This window comes from Prunus avium, chromosome 6 (genome assembly GCF_965620075.1).
Source record: "Prunus avium chromosome 6, drPruAviu1.hap1.1, whole genome shotgun sequence".
Taxonomy (NCBI): Eukaryota; Viridiplantae; Streptophyta; class Magnoliopsida; order Rosales; family Rosaceae; genus Prunus; species Prunus avium.
In genome coordinates, this window is record NC_142289.1 from 7682079 (window position 1) to 7709077 (window position 26999).

At 40.4% G+C, this 26999-nt stretch overlaps 8 protein-coding genes and 1 pseudogene across 12 annotated transcripts; 6 read left to right on the plus strand and 3 right to left on the minus strand.

Annotated features, from left to right (window-relative positions):
- Positions 1 to 88: 88 nt before the first annotated feature.
- LOC110771382 (ABC transporter G family member 20-like) lies at positions 89 to 3495 on the plus strand. Its single transcript, XM_088254050.1, has 2 exons — positions 89 to 1304; positions 2218 to 3495. Exons 1-2 carry the CDS (start codon positions 269 to 271, stop codon positions 3363 to 3365), a joined length of 2184 nt encoding a protein of 727 aa, XP_088110176.1. The 5' UTR covers positions 89 to 268; the 3' UTR covers positions 3366 to 3495.
- An 802-nt stretch (positions 3496 to 4297) lies between these two features.
- Positions 4298 to 7503, plus strand: RS2Z33 (arginine/serine-rich zinc knuckle-containing protein 33). 4 transcript variants are annotated; one of them, XM_021975690.2, is made up of 7 exons: positions 4298 to 4419; positions 5064 to 5177; positions 5765 to 5804; positions 5940 to 6035; positions 6308 to 6495; positions 6602 to 6688; positions 7028 to 7503. In XM_021975690.2, the coding sequence occupies exons 2-7, from the start codon at positions 5071 to 5073 to the stop codon at positions 7419 to 7421; spliced, it is 912 nt and encodes a 303-aa protein (XP_021831382.1). In that variant the 5' UTR covers positions 4298 to 4419; positions 5064 to 5070; the 3' UTR covers positions 7422 to 7503. The 4 variants fall into 4 exon arrangements, with proteins under 4 accessions (XP_021831382.1, XP_088110888.1, XP_021831384.1 ...); XM_088254762.1 differs by lacking the exon at positions 4298 to 4419 and adding an exon at positions 4509 to 4641; XM_021975692.2 differs by lacking the exon at positions 4298 to 4419 and adding an exon at positions 5520 to 5614.
- Positions 7504 to 7845: 342 nt separating this feature from the next.
- LOC110771387 (zinc/iron-chelating domain protein) lies at positions 7846 to 9702 on the plus strand. 2 transcript variants are annotated; one of them, XM_088254765.1, is made up of 4 exons: positions 7846 to 8306; positions 8404 to 8482; positions 8595 to 8652; positions 8751 to 9702. In XM_088254765.1, the coding sequence occupies exons 1-4, from the start codon at positions 8064 to 8066 to the stop codon at positions 8851 to 8853; spliced, it is 483 nt and encodes a 160-aa protein (XP_088110891.1). In that variant the 5' UTR covers positions 7846 to 8063; the 3' UTR covers positions 8854 to 9702. The 2 variants fall into 2 exon arrangements, with proteins under 2 accessions (XP_088110891.1, XP_088110890.1); XM_088254764.1 differs by having other exon boundaries at positions 7862 to 8306; positions 8565 to 8652.
- Positions 9703 to 10950: 1248 nt separating this feature from the next.
- Positions 10951 to 11620, plus strand: LOC110771395 (uncharacterized). The gene has a single exon (XM_021975694.2). It carries the CDS (start codon positions 10951 to 10953, stop codon positions 11569 to 11571), a length of 621 nt encoding a protein of 206 aa, XP_021831386.2. The 3' UTR covers positions 11572 to 11620.
- A 143-nt stretch (positions 11621 to 11763) lies between these two features.
- LOC110771396 (uncharacterized) lies at positions 11764 to 14238 on the minus strand (annotated as a pseudogene).
- A 234-nt stretch (positions 14239 to 14472) lies between these two features.
- On the minus strand, positions 14473 to 16413 carry LOC110771377 (valine-tRNA ligase). The gene is made up of 4 exons (XM_021975674.2): positions 16039 to 16413; positions 15761 to 15939; positions 15253 to 15454; positions 14473 to 14808 (listed from the first exon to the last, which is right to left on the minus strand). The coding sequence occupies exons 1-4, from the start codon at positions 16115 to 16117 to the stop codon at positions 14579 to 14581; spliced, it is 690 nt and encodes a 229-aa protein (XP_021831366.1). The 5' UTR covers positions 16118 to 16413; the 3' UTR covers positions 14473 to 14578.
- Positions 16414 to 17785: 1372 nt separating this feature from the next.
- On the plus strand, positions 17786 to 19888 carry LOC110771379 (CAP (Cysteine-rich secretory proteins, Antigen 5, and Pathogenesis-related 1 protein) superfamily protein). Its single transcript, XM_088254136.1, has 2 exons — positions 17786 to 19237; positions 19492 to 19888. Exons 1-2 carry the CDS (start codon positions 18005 to 18007, stop codon positions 19681 to 19683), a joined length of 1425 nt encoding a protein of 474 aa, XP_088110262.1. The 5' UTR covers positions 17786 to 18004; the 3' UTR covers positions 19684 to 19888.
- Positions 19889 to 20094: 206 nt separating this feature from the next.
- ALS3 (aluminum sensitive 3) lies at positions 20095 to 21711 on the minus strand. Its single transcript, XM_088254137.1, has 3 exons — positions 21215 to 21711; positions 20540 to 20789; positions 20095 to 20433 (listed from the first exon to the last, which is right to left on the minus strand). Exons 1-3 carry the CDS (start codon positions 21548 to 21550, stop codon positions 20123 to 20125), a joined length of 897 nt encoding a protein of 298 aa, XP_088110263.1. The 5' UTR covers positions 21551 to 21711; the 3' UTR covers positions 20095 to 20122.
- A 3277-nt stretch (positions 21712 to 24988) lies between these two features.
- Positions 24989 to 26988, plus strand: LOC110767225 (Ribosomal protein S24e family protein). The gene is made up of 6 exons (XM_088255641.1): positions 24989 to 25358; positions 25480 to 25615; positions 25779 to 25863; positions 25958 to 26005; positions 26503 to 26603; positions 26707 to 26988. Exons 1-6 carry the CDS (start codon positions 25094 to 25096, stop codon positions 26834 to 26836), a joined length of 765 nt encoding a protein of 254 aa, XP_088111767.1. The 5' UTR covers positions 24989 to 25093; the 3' UTR covers positions 26837 to 26988.
- The last annotated feature ends 11 nt before the right edge of the window (positions 26989 to 26999 follow it).

A 26999-nucleotide genomic window follows, 5' to 3' on the forward strand; every position in this document is an offset into this window, starting at 1 on the left:
TTAGCACCAAAACTATAGAAATGCATTAGTTACATATAGTTCCAAAAGCCCCCTTGGACTTGGTAACTTAGTGTAGAGCTAGAAAGAAAGCTGTATAAAGCACAACTCTCCTCTCTCTCCTCTTCTCTTCTGACCAACTAAAGCAAGCATTGACGCAATCAACGGTTGGACACTTAAATCCACCAAACACAATGACCATCGAAATGCCACCACCTATAAATCTTTGCTCTCAAATTGTTCTCTAACTAGTTAGCAAGCCCACCCAAAAATGGAGCTCAAGGAGTTTAGCCCTAGAATCCGCCGTGGCATAAACCCTACACTTGGGGAGCTTCTCAAGTGTGTTGAAGATGCACAAAGCCCTGATCATGATCATCATATTCTTGAGTTAGGCTTTCCTTGCAGCTCTGTCCCTCGCTCCTCCTACCCTTTTGTCCTCTCCTTCACCAATCTTACATATAGCGTCAAAGTCGGACGCAAAGTGAACTTAATACCCTCGTGTTTCGGTGCTAAATCCACTACGGCAGAGGTCAAATTGGGAAGCAGCAACGCCAACGCCAACACCAAAGTTTTACTAAATGGCATCTCCGGGGAGGCTAGGGAAGGCGAGCTCATGGCGGTTCTCGGGGCAAGTGGGTCCGGAAAATCAACGCTGATCGATGCTTTAGCGGATCGAATCTCCAAGGACAGTTTGAAAGGCTCGATCACATTAAACGGAGAGGCCTTAGACTCAAGGCTCTTGAAAGTGATATCAGCTTATGTCATGCAAGACGATCTTTTGTTCCCAATGCTTACAGTTGAAGAGACTCTTATGTTCTCAGCTGAATTTAGGCTTCCTCGCAGCTTATCAAAGTCCAAGAAGAAAGCTAGGGTTCAGGCTCTGATCGACCAACTAGGCCTTCGAAACGCTGCCACTACTGTGATCGGCGATGAGGGCCACAGAGGCGTCTCTGGAGGCGAAAGAAGGAGAGTTTCTATTGGAATTGACATAATTCACGACCCCATTGTTCTGTTTCTTGATGAACCAACTTCAGGGCTTGACTCGACGAGTGCTTTCATGGTGGTGAAGGTTTTGCAGAGAATAGCTCAGAGTGGGAGCATTGTGGTCATGTCCATTCACCAACCCAGTTATAGGATTTTGAGCTTGTTGGATCGTTTAATATTTCTTTCTCATGGACAGACTGTGTATGGTGGCTCGCCGGCGAATCTTCCGGTGTTTTTCGGGGAGTTTGGACATCCGATTCCCGAAAGTGAGAACCGAACTGAGTTTGCTCTCGACCTCATTCGAGAATTGGAGGAAACCCCAGGTCACTATTTCAACTTTGCTAATTTTGTTCACTAAATAACATGATAACACACACATGAGTAGTATTTTATCTAGTCGAAATAATTAATGTTTAGAATGGGCATAGATTGAATTACCCATAGATTGCTTTTTTCCATTAGTATATTTCTTGCCTACAAAAACAAACCATGGCATAAGTTAGTCCACAGTTGATATGAACTCCCATTATCCCATACAACCAACCTATAGCAGCAGGAGAATACTTCCCTATCCTCGTTTCATTGTCTCGATAAGTATTCTCTCTTCCTCTGATAAGTGACATGAAGAGATATAACACCCTTGCCTATTGCCGGGGGATATGTGGAGATATATTTTGTTACTAATTATAAAAAGAAAAGGTGAGTTAAACAAACACTAATTAGCTAGAAAAGTTGCACAAAATACATCATGCCATTTTGAAGAATGGGGTTTTCGTGAAGAAATGGAAGCGTGTAGAAAATAGATTATAGGAGACACAGGTCACCATCACTCTTCCATGGCAATCCAACACTTAAACTAATTAGAGAATTAAAATGCCACGCATTTTGGTCTAATTGTTATTGACTTTGAATTTTGCTGCAACCAATTAGGACTATGAGTCTTTAATTTATGATGCATTAAGAAAAGTTTCTAATTGAATTAAGAAAAGTTTAACATATAAAGAAACCTAAGTTATCCAATAAAATGACTTTGGTGATGACCAGAAGAAACCTACCAAATTTTGCTAATTGAATACGTGGACCAATCGTATTTTGTCGACTAGAAATAAACAATGTATAAAATGGACATAAATTTGAATCAAACTAAACACTGTGACATGTGACATGATCATTTGTACATAAATTTAGTGATGAAATGGTGCTCATCACTATTTTTAAAATTGGATGTTTCAACAGGCGGAACAAAGAGCTTGGTGGAATTCAACAAGTCCTGGCAGCTCAACAAAAATCAACAAAGACAAAAGGCAGATCCAAACAGCTTGATCAACTCTATCACCAGGCCAAAGCTTTCCCTCAAGGATGCAATAAGTGCAAGCATTTCAAGAGGCAAACTAGTCTCCGGTGCACCAAATGACCCAAGCCTCTCCTCCTCAGTCCCCACATTCGCCAACCCATGTTGGATTGAAATAGCAGTCATCTCCAAACGCTCCCTCACAAACTCAAGACGAATGCCGGAGCTCTTCGGCATTCGCCTAGGTGCAGTCCTCGTGACCGGGCTTATTTTAGCCACTATGTTTTGGAAGCTTGACAACTCTCCAAAAGGTGTCCAAGAGCGGTTGGGCTTTTTCGCCTTCGCCATGTCCACCACGTTCTACACGTGTGCCGAGGCCATCCCAATCTTCCTCCAAGAACGCTACATTTTCATGAGAGAAACCGCCTACAACGCTTATCGCCGATCCTCTTACGTTCTTGCTCACTCTCTAATCTCCATTCCCTCCCTACTCTTCCTCTCCTTAGCCTTTGCCGCCACGACCTTTTGGGCCGTGGGCTTGGCTGGCGGTGTTCATGGCTTCCTCTTCTTTTTCTTCACAATTTGCTCAGCGTTTTGGGCCGGGAGTTCTTTCGTCACATTCCTTTCGGGCATTGTGACCCATGTCATGTTGGGCTACACAGTTGTGGTGGCCATTTTGGCCTACTTCCTTCTCTTTAGCGGGTTCTTCATAAGTAGAGATAGAATCCCACTCTATTGGATTTGGTTCCACTACATTTCCCTAGTGAAGTACCCATATGAAGGTGTCTTGCAAAATGAGTTTGATGACCCCACCAAGTGCTTTGTGAGAGGGACCCAGATGTTTGACAGCACACCACTAGGAACCGTCCCCGTGGCAATGAAGTTGGAGCTGCTCAAGAGCATGAGCGCCACTTTGGGCGTCAACATCACCGGCTCCACGTGCGTGACCACGGGAGCAGATATACTGAAGCAGCAGGGGATAACTGATCTCAGTAAATGGAGTTGCTTGTGGATCACCGTTGCCTGGGGGTTCTTCTTTAGGTTTCTGTTTTATCTTACTTTGTTGTTGGGCAGCAAGAACAAGAGGAGGTAGTAATTTGTGAGGTGAGGGGTTTCACAGTCATGTAATCTGTCTGATTATTATTTGCTTTATTAAATTTTCAGTGTATAATTGTAAGTTATTACCATGTAGTTTTGTAATTCATGCAACACATTGCTTATAAGAGATTTTCACTTCCGACGTCTTGGACCACGATTAATTAGAGGTTGTCACGTGTCCAAGATAAAAGAAAAAATTGAAACTGCTCTTATGGAAGGAGAAATTCTTTGGTCCGGCATGTGAACTACATCACCCGTCAAAAGATTTATTTGCATTGGGCTGGGATGAGCATGGGTCTGGGTGCGACTCAAATACAACCGGACCCTTTATTTGTGTGTGTGACCAGAGGAGCGACGTGGTATGCCTGCCGAGTCCTATAGAACAGATGCCTGAAATCTATCATAGGTTCTAATTCTAAGACAACCTAACAAGCTCAATGCCAACTAGATATGGGGTCAACTCAGAACAAAAGGAAATAAAACGAGTCAACTCGGAACAAATTAGTGACCATGTGTAAGTTGGGGAGCTTCTATAATGAGGATTTATAGTGAGGAGGCTATTTGAGGAGGCCCATCTCACCATCAAAAGGGGTGTGGACCCCCCAATGCACCCCCCCCCCCCCCATGTACTTTGTTTTTAGTTGTTGATGGTGAGATTTCACCTCCTCAAATAACCTCCTCACTCAACCTCCTCATTCTAGCCTCTCCAGTGTAAGTTGAATTTTAGTTTTGGGGCCAAATTGTACCTATCGATCCAGGAATCCTCCAAATTGAGCCGGAAGTACTTTTATAAAGTCAATTGGGTCAAGGCCCATTAATCGGAGGCCCATGAAGCAATAAATAATGACATTTGGCGGTGATGTTACCCACCCAAACCCGGATAGATTTTGGGATCCTAACCCTTGGATAAAAGAAAAACATATCCTGGCCGTCAAACCTGTCGGCTTCGTTCTATAAATAACAGAAACAGAATCTATCTGTCTATCTCTCTGTGTTTCGAAAGCGCTATTAGGGTTAAATCGAAATTTGGGGCTTTTTAACCAGTCAAGGTACGCGCTTTTAACAATAATTCAATTGTTTAAGTACTTGGGATTTCAAAGGGTTTTCTCGTTTATTTTTCGTTCGCAATTCAGTGAGTCTATAAAGTTTTGAGTTTTTTTTAATTTTTTCAATAGGTTTTAAATAGATTTGTTTTTCTGTATGCGATAATTTGCTTTCGAATTTATATGTTGAGCTGGAGGTTTGTAGATCCTGGGTAATTTCATTTTAAGGTGATTAAAGAATGTAATTAGGGCTTGTCAGTTGTTTCTGGAAACTTGATTGGTTTACGCTCTGCTCTTTTTTCTTCAAATTGTTTTTGGAGGGGGTTAATTTTCTGATTATTCGAGATTAGGAGTTTCTGCTTTAGATAGTGTGCAAAATTTACTATGCCCCACGCAATGGATTCTCAAATTATCCCTTATCTGTGTATGTTTCTTTTTTAAATCCACTAATGAGTTGTGTCTGAAATAATTACATGCAGTGTTTTGGAACTGGAAATGTTACGTATTTTTGTGTGTCTCCTAATTCCCTATTATTCATGTCAATTAACTGGATTTGTGAATTGTAGCAAGTTTTATATTTTTGGGGGACAGAATTGTAGCAAGGTTTCTTGTTCAGTGTTTACCTTGCTAATTACATTTTTTTTTGGCAGCTTGAAAATGCCTCGTTATGATGATCGATATGGCAATACGCGCCTATATGTTGGTCGTTTGGCTTCACGCACGCGTTCACGTGATCTGGAACGCCTTTTCAGCAGATATGGCAGGTAATTGCTTTTGTTGTTTCAGAATGTATTTTTAGTGATAAATTGTTATTTCTGAATGTGTTTTGAGTGATAAACTCATCATCCATGCAATATATTCAAAATCACAGTAGTCATGTTAAGGTACCTTATGAATTGAAATCTTAATGGAAAACTAACTTATCCATGCAATATATTTGAAATCACAACATCAGTTCGTGAGGGCATCCACCAGAAGTGTTGGGGACATTTGGTTCCTTGCCAAGCTTGCCTTTGTGCTTGGTTTAATGTAAATTTTCATGTTCTGTGTGGGAGCTTTTTGCCCCTAGGTGTTGTGTTTTCTTAACTTGAATAATCTTGTTGAAGGTTTTCTGGGGTTTGGCCTTACTTGGAGGTCTATGGTGAGAGGGTGGCCTTGGTGGAATTGGTGGAAATTCTTGCCGAGTGTATATGAGACTTTGGTGATTCTTTCTGTAGTCTTATTGCGTGTTTTTATGCAAATGGCAACAATCTCAATCTGGTGTTTAGTTCGTCTGTGACGGGCGAAGTATCATGCACTTGAAGTACTTAAGTAATGATAGCCTTACTGTTTCTGGCAACCATTTACGCAGAGTACGAGATGTGGACATGAAGCGAGAGTTTGCATTTGTTGTAAGTTTTTCTTACTCTTGGTTTTTCTATTATTTTTGCTTATATTTTGTTACCTTCAGAACCTGCTTATGGATCATAAAACCCAAAAAATGGGGGTCACCTGTTTTGTCTTCTACTCTTACTTATTGATAACAGGAATTTAGTGATCCTCGAGATGCTGATGATGCCAGATATAGCTTAGATGGTCGGGAGTTTGATGGAACTCGTCTTATTGTTGAATTTGCAAAGGGGGTAAGGTCTATAAGCTGAATTTTCCTTTCCAAGTCAAATACCTGTGCATGTTATACTACGGATTCTTCCAAGTTTTTGAATTAAAATGCCCCTTCTAGTTTCCTGGTTACATACAGGGGTGTCACAGTGCCAGTTCATGATTGCTATGCATGCTGTACTCCCAATCTTAAATCACTCTTTTCCGCGTCACTTTATATTACTGTTCTCAGGTTTCTAATCTGTTCATGTTCTCTCATCAAACTGACATCTCCTTTCTGTGTTACGTGGAATAGGGACCGCGTGGTTCCCGGGAATATCTGGGAAGAGGTCCTACTCCTGGGTCTGGTCGTTGCTTTAATTGCGGTATTGATGGCCACTGGGCTCGTGATTGCAAGGCTGGGGACTGGAAGAATAAATGCTATCGCTGTGGAGAAAGAGGTCATATAGAAAGGCAGTGCAAAAATAGCCCCAAGGAGTTAAGGTAATCACTTTTTGTCAAGTCTTGTTTCATTGCTTGTTTCCTTCCCCCTCCTGTTTTTGGATGCACTGTGGGATTCTTTTTTGACATTGTTCAAATTACATTGAAGGCGTGGGCGGAGTCGTTCACCTGGATCACGTTCGCCTCGCCGTGGGAGAAGCCGTAGCCCAAGTTACAGCCGAAGCCGCAGCTATAGGTCAGTGAGTATGCTCTTGATTTCGAGTTTCGTTATCAAATGTATTTTATCATATTATATCATGTGTTCTTGGATGTATTTGTAATTTTGACATGATTGATATGAAGATCATTTACAACATTTGTTTACTGTAGTTTTGTGTAGTGAGTGAGTGAGTCGTAACATGCTTGGCGTTTAGAACTGTGTTTCTTTTATTTAAGAGAATAACTGAATTGGTATTCCTCATATGACCTAATGTGGAGGGGAAATGGTGAACAAACTTAGATTCAGATGCATGATGTATATTGAGATTTGTACTTCATATTTTTCTAACAACTTGATCATTTTGTGTGTTGCCAGTCGATCAAGATCCCCAGCAAGGAGAGGGAGAAGCCGAAGCCTGGATCGGTATGACAGATCACTGAGCCCTCCTTACAGGAAGAGTCCACCGCCCTCAAAGGGGAGGAAGCACAGCCTTACACCTGATCAAGGCAGCCCCCGTGGGAGAGGTAGCCCTTCTCCCAGAAATGGTAGACTCAGCACAGAGCGAGATGGCTCAGACTACAGTCCCAGGGGAAATAGTAGAAGTCCAGTTAGCCCCAGAGGGAAAAGCAGAAGCCCGAGTAGCCCTGGAAGGGATAGCCCTACTGTAGGGAAGTACCCGAGCCCTACCGAAGCTAATGGTCGCAGCCCCAGTCCAAGGGACGATCGGAGCCCTGTTGATTATGAGGATGGACGCAGTCCGTCACCCTAGGCTGTTCTGGAGAAGAATTTGTTGTCTCTTAGACAAAACTTTGAGCATGCATAAACTATTTAAAATTTCCCTGCTTGTTCCATCTATGAGCATATTTGACTCGCGTGTTCTATTTAAATATTACATAAGAAACCCAAAAAGAAAAAAAACCACTTGAGTTCAATCTTGTTACCCTATTTTGAAACTAGTCTTCTCTTCAAGACATATCAATAAAATAAAACTAACTGAGTTTAGAACAATCACCTCATTCCATCTGTACTTTATGAAAACACATGGACTAAATTGGCAACGTATGCGGACAGGGACCAGGGATTTTAGCATTTAAGCCTTATTGTTACTACAAACCTGGCACTAAAGAATTTGACCAGCTATATAATCCCTAATTGCATTTCACAATTAATTGATTGTTTTGAATTTAATTGCCAGGTAAAAATGCCAGAAATTGAGTAAATAATTAGACAAATAAATTACGAGTTTGGAACAGATAACTGGTTGGAATAACCAAAAAAATAAAAAATTCTATTTCTTGGTCAAATTAAATTTTAGTTATTTTCTTTCCTGGAATAAGAACACTACAAGAAACCTTCTGCAACAATTTGAATAAACCTAAACCACCGCCCTCCTCCAACTCTTATCCACAAAATGCCCAGCGCAGTGGCTTTGCCCTGTCTTGGCATAGTCAGCATGGCACGCCGGCCACGTCAGACGGCCAATACAAAGCCAAGCAAAATCCCGCCGCCTTCGACGACGAGTATCGGGTTCGGGATGAAGAGGAGGGAGCAGACGTGGCAGTGCATAGAGGGTTGTGGAGCTTGCTGCAAGCTCGAAAAAGGTCCCTCCTTTGCTACCCCTGAAGAAATCTTCAATAACCCAACTGACATTGAGGTTTGCTCTTCTTAACGTCTCTGAGAAAATCCTCAATATCATTAGTTTTCTTTTTCTTTTTCGTTTTCTGAATTGGGTTTTATGTGAAATATTTCAGCTTTACAGAAGCATGGTGGGTGCAGATGGGTGGTGTGTGAACTTCGACAAAGGCACACGCAAGTGCTTAATTTACAATGGTGAGGCATTTCATTTCACTTGTTTTACAAAGCTCACCTTTTTGTTTTCAGCCTTCTCATTTTACTTTGAAATCTTTAACAGATCGTCCCTATTTTTGTCGTGTGGAGGCAGAGGTTTTTCAATCACTGTATGGGATTAATGAGAAGAAGTTCAACAAGGAGGCCTGCAGGTTGGTTTTCTGTTAAAAGCAATTGAGAATGATGTGTTATTTTAGTTTTTCTTGTTCATGCTTTGATTTGGCTCAGTTTTCCATCTTTTTGGTTGCAGGAGCTGCAGGGACACCATAAAGTCTGTTTATGGTCCTCATTCAAAAGAGTTGGTTAACTTCAACAGCGCAGTAACTTCAAGCTCCAGCAGCAATAGTTGTTAAATGAATGCAATTTCAATGCATTGCTAATTATGACAGGCTTAGCTACGTAATTCTTGCAGCAAACTGGTATAACAGATTTGGGCAAGATTCAATTTTGATGGGCCTTCAAATTCCCCACTCAATTCAGAGCACCAAACTAGCCAATGATTAGTGATCTCCACTTGGGGAAGAAGCTTCGAGAGCCAGAGTTTTTCGGCATCTGCAGATTCTGAGACAAGAAATAGGCTTATCCAAAGTGACAATTTAATGTAATTCACAAAGTGCTTATTTGAATCTTTCAACATTTTTGTTTACAAGGTTGAGGACTTGGACATAGCTCAGAACACTTGTACCAAAACCATCTTGAAAATGATTGGTTTTGCATAAAGAGCTCAGTTTGCTTAATCTACTTGATTTAGAATTAATTTGTACAGCTGTCGAATACTGATTATATTTGATTTACAATTAAACACATGGACTTATCAGATTAAGCTCAGAGTTGTAGGAGCGTGAGAAAATTGCGTGGACATATGACCTCTAAGCCAGTGAAAGCTCTCAAACTTGGTCCAAGTCCACCAGTCTGTTAAAACCGTTATTTCAAGAAGATTCATAACCACCGCAGATCCAAATTCAAGAACTTCTCCTCAAACACTTTGTTCACCTCCTCCTCTTTCTGTCCCTCTCTCCAAAATGCCAAAGCTGATGATCTCACAAACCTCAACTTCAACCATGTCCAAACTTCTCCTTGTAGCCTTCTTGGCCCTCACTCCCACCATTGAAGCCCTCTGCTCAGACACCGTGTTCACTTCTCTCTCGTCATCTGGCTTCACACTCTTTGCTCATGCTTTGCATTCCCACAACCTCACTGCCACCGCCAACACCACCGTCACCTGTTTCGTCCCGCCCGATGACAGCTTCTTAGGGCAACCCCTCAATGCCAACACCCTCCGCGCTCACATCTACACGTCGGAGGCCTTGCCTTACCAGTCCCTCCTTAGGCTTCCACTGAACACCACCCTCCCAGCTCTCCACCACAACACAAGGCTTGTTTTCGGCACTGATGGCAAAAGGGTCTCTTTCAATGACGTTCTTGTCACTGCCCCGAATCTCCACATTGATGATTCTTGTGTTGTTCATGGCGTTGAAGGGCCTTTGGTGCCAATCCCATCATTGATGGATGATGTTCCGAGGCCAAGAACCCAGACTCTGCCATCTCCAGCCTTGCCAAAGCATCAGGGTCGTCGTCGGTTCACAGAGATTGTCAGGTTTATTCGTCGTGCACACAATCCAGTTCTTGTGGATGGGGATCAAGACACCTACCTCCCTTGAGAATTTTTGAAGTCTTGGCAATGTTTCTTTGTCTTGATGGGATATTTGATGTTTTACTGTTAGTGGAGCATTTCGATTCTGGTTGTTAATCTTTGTGATTTAGGTAGTCGTATTGTTTGAGATTTAGGTGGTTTTGGATCAAAAGAGTGTCAAATCATGGTGCAGGTTCCATTTCTTGTGGAACCAGAAATGCTGTGTAATTGTAAACCATAATGAAATACCATTTGGGATTTATTCCAAACCAGTTTCTTTCTTTTCTTCATTAGTGATCTCCTCATAAACAGAATTTATGAGCTGAAGTTTACATTTGATGAATTCAGCAGTGAATTGTTGTTGTGTGACAGCTTGAGAAGATATTTTGCCAACCACATTGCAAGCTAATGGGAATGTATGGACCAAAAGAAAGGCTTTCTCAACAAGTGGAGGCTGTGACTTCTTCTCTCAGAGAATGAGAATCGAATAAAGATGCTCTGCCGGCCAATCACTAAAGCCTTCTTTTCATACAAAAAGATATTCGGTTCATGAAGGCATTAGTAGTTAGTAACCAAAGTTATGGCCATTTACGATAGATTTCAGAGACCAATATGCTCATGTTCCCTTTTCTTTTCTTGTATCAGAAATAACCTTTCCCACATAATATAATATGCTCTAGCCTCTAGCCTTTCCTCGAATGTCCCAACTCCTGAATGCTTCCTTCCTAGAATAGAATAGAATTACATGTCTACATGAGACTAAGCTAAGTTTCAGAGAGACCATTGAGCAAGGTTCAACCTGCGTTGGAGCTTGAACATGAACGAGGCAAGAGTCGAAGAAACCCAACTCATTCCATATGATAGAAATTATGTCATTGCTTACAATGATGAACATCAGCCATCGGATGAAATATGGTATCCTTGTCCTTTCTTCAACCCCATTTCTTCCCAGGAGGGATTTCTTGATGGTTTAACATCTCCATCATGTGGGACAGAAGAGGCCGATTTCGCTAGCGGTCTCTGGAATGAGAATGAACTTGCTGAGGAGACTTATGAGGGTGACGAGTTACCATATTATGGCTGTGGAAACTGGCTCAGAGAATATGGGAGCACCTTTGGTCAGTGTTGGGGAGATGGTTACTTCTCCCATGGCAATGGAACTCACAACAATGAAGGAGACAGTGAGTTGAAGGAGATAGAAGGCTCCAGGCAGAGTGAACAACAACATGAAATCCATTTGAGGCATGAAGAAGCCACTCAAGATGGCCATCCTTCTTGTGACTCTAATCCTTGGTATGATCTTTGGCTTGCATTTGGAGGGAAAACAGAGACCTGTGGCTGGGGTGAGCAAGAAACCAGGATCACACCTTCCTACAATGTGCCGGATATTGGAGTCTGTGAGAGTCTTTTTGGCTACTGGCCTTGCTTGTATCGATAAGACTGAAAGACATGTAATGAACATCTAGTGAACAATGACTTGGCAACAATCTTTGTGATCATGGAATTTTTGTGTTTCTCATTTTGATGCAAGATATGGGTGAGTTGTAGATTTAGTTAGTTTAGCGGAAGCGAAAACAATGAAAACAGAAAATTAAACACATAAAGATAGGTCTGGAATCACTCAAGGGGCTTCACACCCGTCCTTGGCTTCGCACCAAGGGATTTGGCTACACATTAGAATTCTCTAGTATCTGGACTCAATAACTCAAATCTACCATAATGAATTACATGGGAGGTTATTTATAGCAAATTAAAACCAAGAATGAGGGACTTCACCAAATTCGTCTCCACAATCTTTGTCGGCAAGTTGGGGCTCATAAAACCTATCAGTACTGTAAGTAACACCTATTGAGGTGTTACTTAGTCATGGGACTTTCGCCTCCCAAAGTTCCTCTTCAAAGTTCCTTGTCATTTCTCAAATCCTTCTTTAAATTTTGCTAAACAGGTTAGTTTTGATCATATGGGACTTTCAAGCCCCAAATCCCATCTCTAAGTACCTCATCCAAACACACTCTAGAGAACTTAAAGAATCCATGGAAACATAAAACTCACAAATTCAGGCAGATGCCACTAGACCAACAAATCTGCCACCTCAGTACTCAAAATGTTTGCCCTCGTTTTGTTTTCCTCGTGTATGAAACCACTCGACTCCCAGAATAGGCTTAAAAACCACCTAATCCCTCAACCATGGGACTTGAAACTGTCCCAAGTTTACTGCTGCTGCTCATATATCTGCATATAAGTCTCAGAAAGGGCAAACATTTGGGGAAGAGTTTCTGAAACATGAAGATCCTGCATCTCATGCCATAATTCTTCTGACTTTCTCTGTACAAATATCCTGTATGAACCTTCACCAGGTTTGCCATCATGAACAATGTTGGCAATCAGATCATACTTTGAACGCAAACTCTCATTCTCTTCGGGGATTGACAAGGGGATGTTGTCTTTCACACGAAAGTCGACTAAAGTCGGATTCTTTTCCACAAAGAATTTGTTCTTGGTAAATCGCTGAATGTGGAGAGTAAGATACTGTGGTAATCGGGTGACTCGATACCTCATCCTTGCTATGCGAGGTGGGACTACTTCAGTCACAGTCTCCCCATCAAATTTCTTCAAAATGTTGGACAGCCGGACCAGGGGTATTATGTTTTTCTCCATCACATCTTTGGAAAGAGGTGGTGGGGGCAAATCCAACCCAAGCATTAAGAAAGGCATTTGTAAGTTTCCTTGAGAATGCCGTTGTTTTCAGTGGCAGCATCTATATTCTGATCACCACCATTTTCTTTCTTAGGAATCTCCTTCACAACCTCCAGTTCCCCTGAAAGCACTCATAGATGATGCTGCTATCTTTCTTTGAAGTTGTAAGATGTGCATGCAGTGTATTAAGCAGCCATGAGATGAATTCAACAGGGTCAGATTGCTCTCCTATTCGAAACCATTTCTTACTGGCTTTCATAACTGCCTGCAGGAACTCATGCGGGCTCACCTGTCCTTTGAAGTTGGGTGCATGCCATATCTTTCTCGTGAGCTCCCTGAATCGATGAACAAGTGGAGACTTGCAATGTTGATAATTCTTAGGGATGAGGAAAAAGTTTCTTAGTGGAGTAACTCTCATTAAAGATTGAATGTTGACATTGACAAAATCAGTCTCCTTATTGTTATTGAGCCCCAACATTCCAGGAAGGTAATAAGAACCATCAAGTGCCCTAGAGTATTGCCTGTTTTTGTCAATCTGCTCAACTTGTTCCTCCATAAACCTCGGGTTCAGGACATGTCTAATGTCATACATGGTGTCCAGCTTCAAGGCTATGAGTATATGCATGGGACTCGTTCCCTTTTCCTTGGTAATAGTTGCCACATACTAAACATGCATACACATTCAAATTTGACAGAGACAGAGAACAAAACTTCTCAAAATCAAAATCCAAAACCTGGCGATTAACAGCGTCAAGATATGGGCAATCCCTCCCGACCTCAATTTCAAGGCTCCGCCTGTAAAGTCCTTGTTCAAGATCATCATCATCATCATCTTCTTCTTCTTCTTCAACGTCAACCCCACTTTTTAGATCCCTTTGATTATCACCATCATCCCCTCTATAGCCATCAACAGGTGGCCTTCTCTGGTTGTCCTCGTCATCCTCAGAGGCAGGTGGAGGTGGTGAAGAGGAAGGAGATGAATGTCCATTCTGTTTTTGCCTCTTTGGGTCAGATTCAAACTCTTCCGCGTTCACTCTAACATTATCTTCATGTTCCCTCTTAGAGTTCATTCTCTTGACCCAGCTCAAATCTCACTGTTTTTACAATAATACCTGGATCAGTGTGGTGTTAGCAGTTTGGAGAAGTAACAGAGAGAGTCTTGAGACCAAGAAAGGAAGGCTCATGTAAGAAACAGATTGGGCTTTGATGCAGGATATGGGTGAATGGTAGATTTAGGTAGTTTAGTGGAGGCGAAAACAATGAAAACAGAAAGAATTCTCCAATCCATGGAAAATAAACTTTACTCAATAACTCAAATCCAGAGACAATAGGATAAAAATCTCTTACTAAACAGAAATCCTAATCCACAAAGGAACTAATCCAAATAAACTCGGAAACTTTAATAAAATCCTATTAAAATCTGGAAACTAGAGAACCTAGGAAAATAACAAATAAATTAGGAACCTATATAATGATGCCCGCATCACTTTCATTTGTATAACTCACAATATTAAATATACAACTCTTAACTTCGGCTAAAGTATGAACAAAGCCATGCACCCACCGACGACAGAGGGTTTCATCTCAGGCCAATCAAGAATACATTGAGCGTCACAAGAAAAGTAAGATTTTGCACAGTATGTATCTAACTTTATCTTTGTTCTCTTTTTTTACTCTTTACAATAGCAAAATTTATGTAAGATCAACCTACTGTAAAGAAGGTCAAAAATTAAATTTACTGTAAGTCATCATAGTACATGGTCAAGCCCCAATTCCTCTTCAATATCATCCCCATCTTCAAACAGCTTTAGGAACCGAGCTTGATCTTGCTCTCTCTTCTTCTTTTGCCAGAACTTGTATGCAAGTACTCCTCCAACAATACACACTACTAAAATGACAACAACGATTAATATCACTAGAGCAATATGCCATCCATTTTTCTTTTCTTCTTTAGGTGCCGCAGTGGCGGACTTGGAATCTGCAAACATATGGCCAGAAAGTTATGATTACAAGTTGGACACTAAATATAAGAGTAGATTGGATTCAAATACAGATGTATGCATGCCAACAACAGCTACCCCAGTTGGTAATCAAGTATAAAATGAAGGCAGCATCATCAAGAAAATCTGGAAATTCCCGTATTATTGAACGCATTCAACTACAGTTGAGAATCATGCAGAGCTTTATCTTCTGTTATTTCTAGCAAACAGACACCACCAAAGTTCCTAGTCACTCATTTGAGTAACATGTACTAAAATATCATTAGCTAGGAATGGTATCCAATATGGGAGCATTGGCATGCCATCTAAAAGTGAGCTTACTCTGACCAGTTTAAGGCTTTAACCACAAAACTCTGTATCAACTTAAACTAGGCATGAAGGAAATGATCTCAAAATTTTCAATTGAGTAGACTCTCACTCACCAGGTGAAGCAGCAGGTAGACAATTTGGACATGAAAAGGTAGCGTTGAATTCCTTGCTCTTGAATCGGACGTATTTTCCATCAGAAGAATTGAAGTCAGAAGGACATAACTCCCACTCATCATATTTGTCATCTGATTTAAAGGTGTCCTTCTCATACAACCCGCATCGCTTGCACTTCTTACTCGAAAACTCTGTCAGAGGCTGAAAGCATGAAAAATCATAATTCCATCAGAAACCTACCCAATTAAAAGCTCAACAACAGCTTTTGGGTACATACATACAATTGATTTCTAGCAGGACATCAGACATGTTATGCTGTCACAGTCAATCAGTACCGCACATTATTCTACCTATTCAATGGCCCTGATCTCACAACACCATACGGCTAGTTATGTTTTCTAAATTGGACCAAACAGAATTCATCTTATCAAAAATTACAGTCTTAAATTTTAAAACAAAGGCAAATTGAAATAGAAACGGAAATTTTGAGCATAAGCACAATCTCACCTGCCAAGACTCTTCGCCTTTGAATTCATACGACACGTTCTTCTCCTTCACATCTGGAAACACCGTCTTGTTCTCCCCTTGGCATGTGAAATACACAATCGGCTTCACACCTTTTATGAACTCGTGCGTGTCGTATATCACAATCGAATCCAGCGTTACGGTCGCCGATAATATACATCCTACGTACAAAAACAAACAAATCAATCTCACACACAACGGCGTCGTATTCAACACATCAAATTCCTGTTTGTTTCCCGAGAAAAATAATGAAAATTTACCTGGAAAACAGCTGAGGAACACGCCAAAGACGATAAAATTGATTGAAACCTTAGAAATCCGCGGCTTCCGAATCGGCATATCGAGATTTATATCGCGTTTTGTCGAAAATTTGGAGGAGATGACCGGACAGAGAAACGGCGGGAGTGCGCGATAAGCAGCTCTCTCCTTTGTCTCTCTGAGACCACCGCGAGGAGGGGAAATTTCGTCAAATGAAAAGTGTGGTTGGTGTTGTTGTGGCGGTGGTTTTTGCTGGTGTTTTCGAATCTTTTTGTTTTCGTGAGCTCGAAGAAGATGAAGATGAGAGATAAACGAAAAGCGGGGTTGACCGTGACCAGTTCGCGCTTCGCGCTACGCCAGTTCGGAAATTACACGGGGTTCAAGTCTCTGGTGGGCTAGGTGCGTAGTGCGCACACCACTTCTCAGATCATGCCACGTAGTCGAAAAGCAAATGAAGGCAAATTACATTTGTAGTCTCTGTAGTCTGTAATATTTCTGATTTTTTTACTTGAGCACATGTAGTTTTAGTTTTAGCAATTAAAGACATGTAATTTTATTTAGATTTGCAATTCAGGACAACCCTTAAATTTGTTAATGCTCCAAATTAAAATATAAAGTGGCAACATGTCATGGATATACATGCATGGCAATCTATTCTTTGTTAAGCTATTATTCAGTTATTGTTCTTAATTGTAAGTAACAAGCTGTTAATTGCATATTATCATATGTTTAAATGACGGTTTAGGTACTGGCTATCACGTTTGGGTTATGAATAGACTTTTCATATTATATTCTTTATCATTTTACGGTGCTTCTTTGGGTTATAAATAGACTTTTCATACAATATTCTTTATCATCTTATATGATGTTTCATTCAATTTTGAATGAAACATCATTTTCAACAATAACGTTAAAATCAAGACTACAAGTATAATTTGACCTTGATCAAATGAGAGAGTTAGAAAAATAAATACACTACTTAATCTATTCCCTCCATTGTTGATGAAACCAAACTTTTCCAAATAAAATTGAATGTGACCAAATCTTTTTCATTTTGAAATAGACAAAAGAGATTAATGGACAATTAGAATATTGTCACGAATTGATCAAGAACATGAGTCATATAGTCCTTGATATATAAGACCAAAAAATAAAATAAAATAATCCTTGATACATCATAGTCTATTTGATGATGGCGGAGCCACTCCTCTTCTACATACAATTTACTAATAGACAACTTGTAATTTAAATTAATTGCCCCTTTAAAAACAATTAGACATGATAAATTTTGAAAATTTTAGTTCTAACATGTGTTTTGAACACTTAAATGTATTTGATATACTTGTGTTTTCTATCTCAGTCCCCCCCGATCTTATAATTCTAACTCCGCCCTTGAGTGGAAATTGATCTCTCTTGCTTTAAAATATATATATTTTTAAAATAACCTTCTAAAATTCAAACCTGCTGCTGCCGAATGGTATCAAACACAGACCTGAAAGAACTACAACTAACTTAACTAACATTGGGCTTGCAGCACAAGAAGCATGGACAGGTATTTTGCATGAAAACAACATTCTGAGCCATTGACCTGAAGACGTCCCGAAACTGCGGCTCTCCATCGCCAGCCTCCTAACAATAGCATAACTATTTATGCTTTTTTCAAGGGTCAATTTTGGCATCAATCTATCTATTTTCGTAAAACTATGGATGCCCCAAGAAGGATTAGGCATAGCATGATGGTAAAATCGATTGAGTTGTAAGGTCATTTTATGGAAACTACACCAAATAAAGCACCTCTTAGCCCTCTCATGCTTGCTCTCTCTTGCCGATGCTCTCGGAACTTGAGAGCTGGCAACCGAATTAAACCAAACCAAACCAACTTCGCCATATCATTTCACCCTTATCAAATATAAAATACCTAAATTACAACCACCATCACCACCACTCACCTCCACATACAACAACCAAATGCCGCGACGTCAAACTTTCGCTACTATAATAATCACCACTTCTATTTTGATCCCCTTCATCTTGGCCAACCCATTCCACCTCTCGAGGCACGACGTTCATCATATCAATCATGTCGAAAAGGTGACTGCCAAATCCAATGCTAATCCCCATGCCGGGAATGGCATTGGAACAAGCATTGACGGTATTGCAAATGCCGCCAATGACATTGTCAATGACATTGTCGACGCATTGAAACCGAACAACGAAAACTACACAGAATACCCGCCGCCCGCGCTAGCCCAAGAGTTCATCATGGCACATAACGAGATTCGAAAGGCCGAGAACGTGCCACCCTTAGTATGGAATGAGACGTTGGCCCAATTCGCAGAGGATTGGGCCAAGAAGCAGACCGATTGTGGTATGCGCCACTCGAAGGGCCAATACGGGGAGAACTTGTTCTGGGGTTTTAAGTCCCATTGGTTGCCGAGAGAGGCAGTGGAGGATTGGGCTCATGAGAAGCAATTTTACAATAGAGAAAAGCGACAATGCTCCCAAGACAAAGCTTGCGGCCACTACACGCAGATTGTATGGAAGACCACTCAACAAGTTGGGTGCACTCGGTTCAGATGCTCCAACGGAAGTTTGCTCATTATTTGTGAATATGCTCCTCCTGGGAATTATGTCAATGAGGACCCTTTTAATCCAGGCTCTCCACTTTCTCCTCCTCCTACTCCTAGTGCTACTTCTCCACCATCTTCGTCACCACCGCCCCCAACACCAACACCAACACCAACACCGCCACCACCATCGCCACCACTGCCAACACCAACACCAACACCGCCATCGCCACCACCCCCAACACCAACACCACCACCACCACCGCCGCCAACACCAACACCCCCATCGCCACCGCCACCGACATCGCCATCGCCACCACCGCCAACACCAACACCGCCATCACCATCACCGCCGCCCCCAACACCAACACCAACACCAAAACCAACACCGACATCGCCACCACCACCAACACCAATACCGCCATCGCCATCGCCATCGCCATCGCCATCGCCACCGCCTCCAACACCAACAACAACACCACCATCGCCATTGCCACCACCGCCAAAACCAACACCAACACCAACACCAACACCACCATCATCACATGCATCTACTTCTCCACCATCGTCGTCGTCTCCACCACAATCATCACCACCGCCAACCTCTCAGCCAACATTGCCTCTGAGACAAAAGGTAACTTTAAGTCCTTGATTTGAGGCATATGCTCCTGATCAAATAAGAATAAGAGTCCAATTCCATTGCCATTAAGAATAGAGTAAACTCGAAATTAGGAAAGGGTGCAACTCAAACATTAAGAAAATGATAAAATTTAAAGTTCTAACATTTGATATGTGAGGGTAAACGTTTTTTTGCCACTTAAGTTACAAGTCATCTTAATTTTTTTTATTTTGGTGATATATATATTTTTTTACCACTTTTATCTACAGGGTCATCATAAGCCAGATCAGGGTCATCATAAGAAAGGTGGTGGCCATCATGAGAAAGGTCAGGGTGATCATGGCCCAGTGAAGGGCCATCATGGGCCAGGCCAAGGACATCATCGTAGTGGCGGTCACCACCGTAATCCTCATCCACCACCTTCGCCGCTAGTAACACAATACCAATCGATACAACACTAAATACCTCACCGCATTTGCCACCTACTCCACTCCGATCATCTCTCTCCAAGGAAAAATCCTCAACTCTACCTTGGAATGTTAACTCCTTTTCTTAAATGGTGTTCCACATTCTCTTTCATTCATGCTTAATATCATAATATTTTTAGGTACAACTGAGGGATGAAAAAGAGGAAAAGAAAGGGTTTCCAATGTGTTAATGAGAAGTACAAATTTTTCCAAGTATGTGTTTATTATGGCCCACAATAATTAAACAACATCACAGATGCATATTTTTGTCGCCGAGAGAAACAGAGTGACCGATTGATAGACATTGTACAATCTATCACTTCAAATATGGCTACACTGCATAGCTACTACTAGACCCTCAAGTGTGCCTTGGGAGGCCTAATTTTGTGCATTTTTCAATCTGTATTCTGTAATTAAGGGCACTATAAAATCCTCATTCTGAGGAGAAGACCTTGGTCTCTAACTGATAAGCTTTGGTAAAGAAGGCAGGCCAACACAGATATGTTGACAAGATGCTGCTAACTGTAGATGCACCAATGAGAAAGTTCATCACAACAATCTGCAGCTGAATGGCCTCCAGAGGAGAAGCTCCTCCCATTATAAGCCCGGTCATGGCACCGGGAAGCGAGATGAGACCCACGGTTTTTGCATTGTCCAGAACCGGAGACAGGGAAATCACCAAAGCTCTCTTCACCTGCTGAAGTGTTGCTTGGCGCGGGGTTGCCCCGAGAGCCAATGCTGTCTCTACCTGCAAAACAAAAAAATCAGTAAACCAAAAAAAAAAGGACAGACACTTTCAACCAATATAGTTTCCTAAATTTCCATTAGTTCTCTTTGTGTAAGAATTAACCTACCAGATTCATTTGAGTTCGAATATCGTCGCGAAGTCTTTTCATTGTAACCCCGGTTACTGTCATTGAATTTCCTACCATCATTCCTGCAACAGGGATGATGTATCTTGGAGTGAATGGGAAGACTCTGAGCAAAATAAGCAGGAGCATTGTGACTGAGGTTCCAGCCAATATGGAAGCCCCAGCAACATACTTCCCTCTAGGGACATGCTTAGCCCTTTGGCCTGCTGTGTAACCAGCCACAGTTACCTGCAGGGCAACAATCACATAAGCTCATGAAATAGAGATCAAGAATTAAAGTGAAATTTAATAATAAAAAGCACTAGAAGTGCTACCTAGCATATCAAAATCCATTTAAAATTCAATGTAAATAGATTTTTTTTTTTTTTTTCAGGTCATATTTTCTGGGTATCTTCTGAAATTCAATTGCTTTTGTCTCTGTAGAATTCTATACTGAAGCAGTGTATTAATTTCTTACATCTTTCTTTTAGAGACCTCTACTTCTAAAAAAACCAAAAAATTTAACCAACCAATCAACATGCTTCAAAAGGTAATTAAACCCATGAAAAAGGGTAGAGACCAATCAGTTCAAATTCTTATCTTTTCCTTGTCAATTTTCTCAGAAACCAAACACATGGGCAACAAAATGCAACACAAAAGAGGCAATCACAAACCATGAAAAGGTAAGCCAGAATGATCCAAGCAGCATTGTCCCGAGTGAAAATGAACTGCAGAACAAACCCAATAATGGAGAGCTGGACAAAGGCCCTAGCAATGGAGTAAATCATCTCTCCACCCAAACCCAGCTTCTGCATGAAGGACAAGGCCACCGCCAACAGCACCACCACCGTCGCTGCCAGCGGCTTCACCATGCCCTTGAGAAAATCAGCCATCCATGTTAAGTCCATGTTGGCCAGGAGCTCGGAGAAGGAAAGAAGAAGAACCTGGTCAGCATACATATTTGTGTGGTTTGCAGGGGTTTGCGTGGTGGTGGAGAGAAGTGACGCCATTGTTGAGAAACTGATAACGAAATTGTGATGGGGATGAAGAAATTAAAAAGACGGGAGGAGAATTGAAGGTGGATAGGAAGAGAAACGACCTTCCCCTGAGGTTTGAATCACTTGGTGTAGTTGACAACTTGAAGATTTTGTTTTGTTTTGTGGGGGAGAATTAATTAGGGAAATAATCAATGATTAAGTGTAAGTGATTAAATTAATAGATTCCGTATTTCTGTTACGGAGAAAAGCAAACGGGTTAGTGTGCGTACGACCGTAACGAAAGGACAGGCACGACTGGGGCGAACGGTTTGTTGTACTGCAACTGTGCTTTGTGGGGGAACTGGGCAGGTGGGTGGGGCCCGGGTTGCGTGGGTTGACGTGGCGGGAATGGTGTTGTGGGTTGGGGGCCACTGATAAGCAGGTAGGTTTTTTGGCTTTAGGTGGATGGATCATGGATCACGGACGGATCCTTGTCAATTTTTGTGTGGGGAAGAAGAAGAAGACTTGATCTAGTCGCACAGCTGCTGAGTACGGCTTTTTTGTTTTTATGGTGACATCCTTAGAGCATCTTCTCCTTTTTTTTTTCTTTTTTTGGTTGAAATTTAGAGCATTTTCATTGCAAGGGTGTAAAGGAAAATGTAAAGAAAATTTACACATAGAATTGTCAGAAATTACTATAATAGTGGGGTATAAATGAATGCAAATACAACATTTGGCCGGAAAATATATAAATAAAAAAAATTAACATTTACATCTGATTTTACATTCCCATTTGTTGGGCTCCATAGGTTGAAAAGGAGGAGAGATAATACAAAATGGTAGGCTCCAAACATATAAAAGTTGAGATAGCTACCAAAATACAAGAAATATTCTTTTGCTTCAACTTGATATAAAATCATTTCATTTCATGTCCTTTTTACATCTCCAATTTACATCTGTTCTATTGGAGGAAAACGACATTTACATCTTCTAGAGGTATAAAGAACATGTGAATGTGGCTTTACACCTCTTAAAATGGAGATACTCTTAAGGCCATGATAGATTGGTCCCCATATGATTATTATTTGTAGAAATATCTGTAAGTGGTAACGAACATGCCTCCATTGTAGCTGACGTGTCCAACCATGGAATAATGTGTCACATTTGTTTTTTAAACAAGTACTTATTCTGCAATCTAATTTTAATTAGTAGCAAAATATGTTTTTATATAATGCTTAACGAGCACTTCTTTTTTTAATATTATTTATTTATTTGGCTCGTTATTCTGTCATTGGCATAATTACTGCAAATGCACCGTAATATCTCGTTCATTAAATTGGCAAACTGCATGGAGAAGGAATCTCTTTAGTCAGTGGAAAATGAAAAGGAAAAGCCCAGGAAAAAGAATAATCTGCCCATAAGAATAAGATTATAAATATAAAATAATTTATAAGTATATTTTCAGTCCAATATAGCAACTATATATTATAGATATTTATATATACAACTGTTCTTACTATCTACACACACAATCTTTATCTAGAGAAAATCAAATATACTGTGTGTTGGGTGGATGACTTTTTCTCTTTGAGAAGGACTGGTTGGGTTGGGTCTTGGGTGGTCCTTCTCTATACCAGGATAAAGAAATCATGTTGGTTATCAAAGATGAAAACTTTATATCAACAGTTGTGTTCTGTTTTATTACTTGTCCCTTGAACCTGAAAAGCGGAGGAGGTTAGCTCAATCCACTTAAATCTTAATTAACACTAGTTAAGAGAACTCACACTGTAAATCAAGTTCGACTCACATGGATATCATGATATTTAGCTATGGTATAGTTTTGTTACAGGTGTATTTGCTCGTTATAAAAGTATCTTATAAATTTCCTATCGTTTGGATAAAAATATATATATAATAAGGGTATATAATTAGTAATAATCTTAATATAAAAAAGCTCTCCACACCTCTCTAACATGCATGGCATGTGACTTTAGTATAGTAATACTAATAACATGTGATTTTAGTCTAGTAGTAATTAAAAAACAAGGGAGTAGAAAACGAATTTAAGGATTAAAGTGAAAATGGTGTAAAAAGTTAGGTATAATTGCTACAATTAACTATGTATAGCCGTGCGGCTATATTCTTTAAATATATTATATTTACAAATTATAGCCAATCGGCTATACTATTTATTTAAATATATAAAAACCCACCTAGCGTAGTACAGCCGCGCGGCTATACCTAAGATTTTTTTTAAATAGTATCGCCGCGCGGCTATACTTGGCCCTTTTTAATTTTTTCATGTTTAATACACCTTTTTACAAAAAAATTTCAATCTCGGCTATACTCGTGATTTTTAATAAATTTTTTTAATAGTATAGCCGCGCGGCTATACGCGGACTTTTAAATTTTATTTATTTATTAAATATTACAGCCTCGCGGCTATGCTCTGCACTTAATTTTTTTTTTTTTTTAATAAATAGTATCACCGCCCGGCTATATTCGGGATATTTTTTTAATAGTATGTTTGTGCGGCTATATTCAGACAAGATAAAGGTTTTTGGCCATGGCAGTAGATAAATCTTGTCTATGGAAGACACCTGAGCAGCTGACATGGGTGAATGATTTAAGGGCATTTTGTTGACCTCCCCTACAACTTCTTCTTTTGTTGGCCATTCTATCTATGCCGACAATGAGCGTGACTTTATACATTAAAAATTAAAACACATGCGAGAATTGAAGAACCAAAATGAAACTCGAGTATAAGCTCAAAGACCATTAAAAACTATCACCGTGCATATTGAAAAGACCATTTATGTTTCTGCATAATGAGCGTGAGTCAGTTCAAACTACAAGGAGCTACTTCCTACTTGTGTTTCTGATTAATCAAGACATTTTGGGGAGCATGTATTTGTGCTTGTTTGTGTCTGAGTTGGTTTCAAACCCAATCCAAAAAGTTCATGTTTGGAAATTTTCACAACCCAAAACCCAACAAAATTAAATTGGTATTGGATAAGTTGGATTGCTAGTTGGGCTTTGGGATTGGATAAGTTTGGATTGCTACCTGGGCTAGTGATTACTCTTTTTGGGATTGTTGCTATAATCGGGAAAATTTTTAAGTTTTTTTAATTTATTAAATAGTAACGCCGAGCGGCTATACTCGGAACCATTTTAAAAAATTTTAAAAATAAATAGTATCGCCGTGCGGCTATACTTTAGGACATTTTTATTTTTATTTTATAAATAGTATAGCCGCGCGGCGATACCTGAGACCTTTTCCTTATTAAATAGTACAGCCGCGCGGCCATACTCAGGACTTTCTAAAAATAAATAATATAGCCGTTCGGCTATACGCGGGATTTTTTTAATAAATAGTATATCCGAACGGCTGTACTCGGGACTTTTTAAAAAAAATAAATAGTATAGCCAGACGGCTATACGTTTATATTTAAAGCGGCTATACTCGGGATTTATTTAATAAATAGTATAGCCGAGCGCAACCATCCTCTGTAGCGTAGAGTCATAGACACTGAAGCCAGTCCACTGTGAATCTCCAAAGCTCGAGAAGAAACAACGATGTCAAAGCTGGGTCTTCTTCGAACCTCAATCATGTCAAGCCTCTCCGTCCGTATGTCCATGGCGCAAAACCGCGGCCTCACTTCGCTTCTGCGCGAACCGGTGAGACGGTTTTCGACGGAAGCCGAAAACCGGCTTCAGGACTCTTCAACGTCCGATCAGCCGCTGGAGTCTTCGCCGTCCGATAAACCTCAGAAGTCTTTGCCATCCGATAAGCCTCAGGAGTCTTCGCCGTCCGCATCATTTTTCGAAACCCCAAGCACAGGTATCAGACTCAGCTGCCGCAGGCATTTTCGTCATTTTGCATTTACAAGTTAGGGTTCTATGGGTTTTGGGTTTTAATTTCATTGACAAACGTGGCAATGTGTTTTATGTGCTGTTTTCAGGATCGGTGTATGGGAAGCTGCTTGGAATCAAAAGGAATACGCTGAAGACAGACGTCGTGAATTTGCTGGAAGGCTGTAATTTGAGTCTGGATGATGTTAAAATGGATTATAATCGGTGGTTTACGGCGATGGGAATGTAAATTGCGTGTTGTTTAATTTGTTTATTTGCGAGTAGAAAGATAGTTTTTCACATCAATTGTTGATGCTTTTAATTTCCTGTATGCAATGCAATGAATTCATTAGATGCTACCAATAAAATGTATTTCCTGATGCTTAGATGTGCATTTTTTTGTTATTAGGTTGGTGCAATTCCCGTCGCGGCAAGCCTATGATAACGCAATGAGGGTGATTGGCAAAAAGGGTCGCCTGTTTAAATTGGAGAGGGTAATGCTGCCATGCCATGATGCTTTAATAAGATGTAGTTGTTGCTTACCTATTTTGTGGTGTAGTGTGCTAATGCTTGGTTTATGAATGACAGGCTAATCGAGCGGAATGGGACTCTCTTACTCCCCATGATGGAAAAACGGTAAGTCTAAGGTTTTCTGTTGTATGCTTTTTGTTTTTAACCAAGTGTTTTTCCCCTTTAATGGAGTAAGTTTGTTCAAAAAAATCACTTGTTATAGTATTGACCAAGTAGGAGGACAATATTCTTGATGCCTTAAACACCGTTAATATATTGTTCATGAGGAATCCATATATTCGGCATTAGAGGCTAATTCAAACTCTACTGGCTGGCTATATATGCCATAGGCAGTTTGATACTGTACAGTTTACTTGGGTTCCTGGACACCGTTGTTTTAGTATGTTTGCAAGAAATTTGGTAAACCGAGGATGCCGTATGTACATATTATATGTTGTCTTTGTAATTTTGAGTCTCCCCCCAAGTATATGCCATGAACAAGTGATACTTTGTTTTGGTGATTGAATTAGAATCCAATATATCTTTAGCTTACAATCAATTTGTTATCCCATGACGAAGATATTTCTGAAAACACTTTAAATGGACTTGCCTGCTGTTACCAGGTTTTATTGCAAGGAATCCCTCCTAATGCAGTTCCAGAAGATGTAGATCGTTTTCTGTCTGGTTGTGAATATGATTCGTCTTCCCTCCAATTAAGTTTCAGGTATGCCTAGTAGATTTCAAAGAATATAAACTCATAAATATCATTCTTACATTGATTTCACTTTGTTAAATCTTTTTTTTTAAAATGTTTTTTTTTTTTGCAGACCTTCCCAAGAGCCCACTAAATGGGCAACTGTTCGCTTTCGTACTCAAACTGAGGCAATGAATGCATTCCTTTTGAAGAACAAAGGCTTCTGCCTGAATGGTGAAGTTTCGATTCGTGTTCTCCAGTAACAGTTTCTGCTTTCTTGGTTCCCTTTGTCAGGAGCATTGCTTTGAGACATGATAAAATGAGGATAGGATTTTGTAGTATCATCTGAACTCGGTATATGCTGTTATGTAGCATGTTAACATTTGCTTGTTATAAGATGTCTTTTCTTTCCCCATTTTTTCGCAC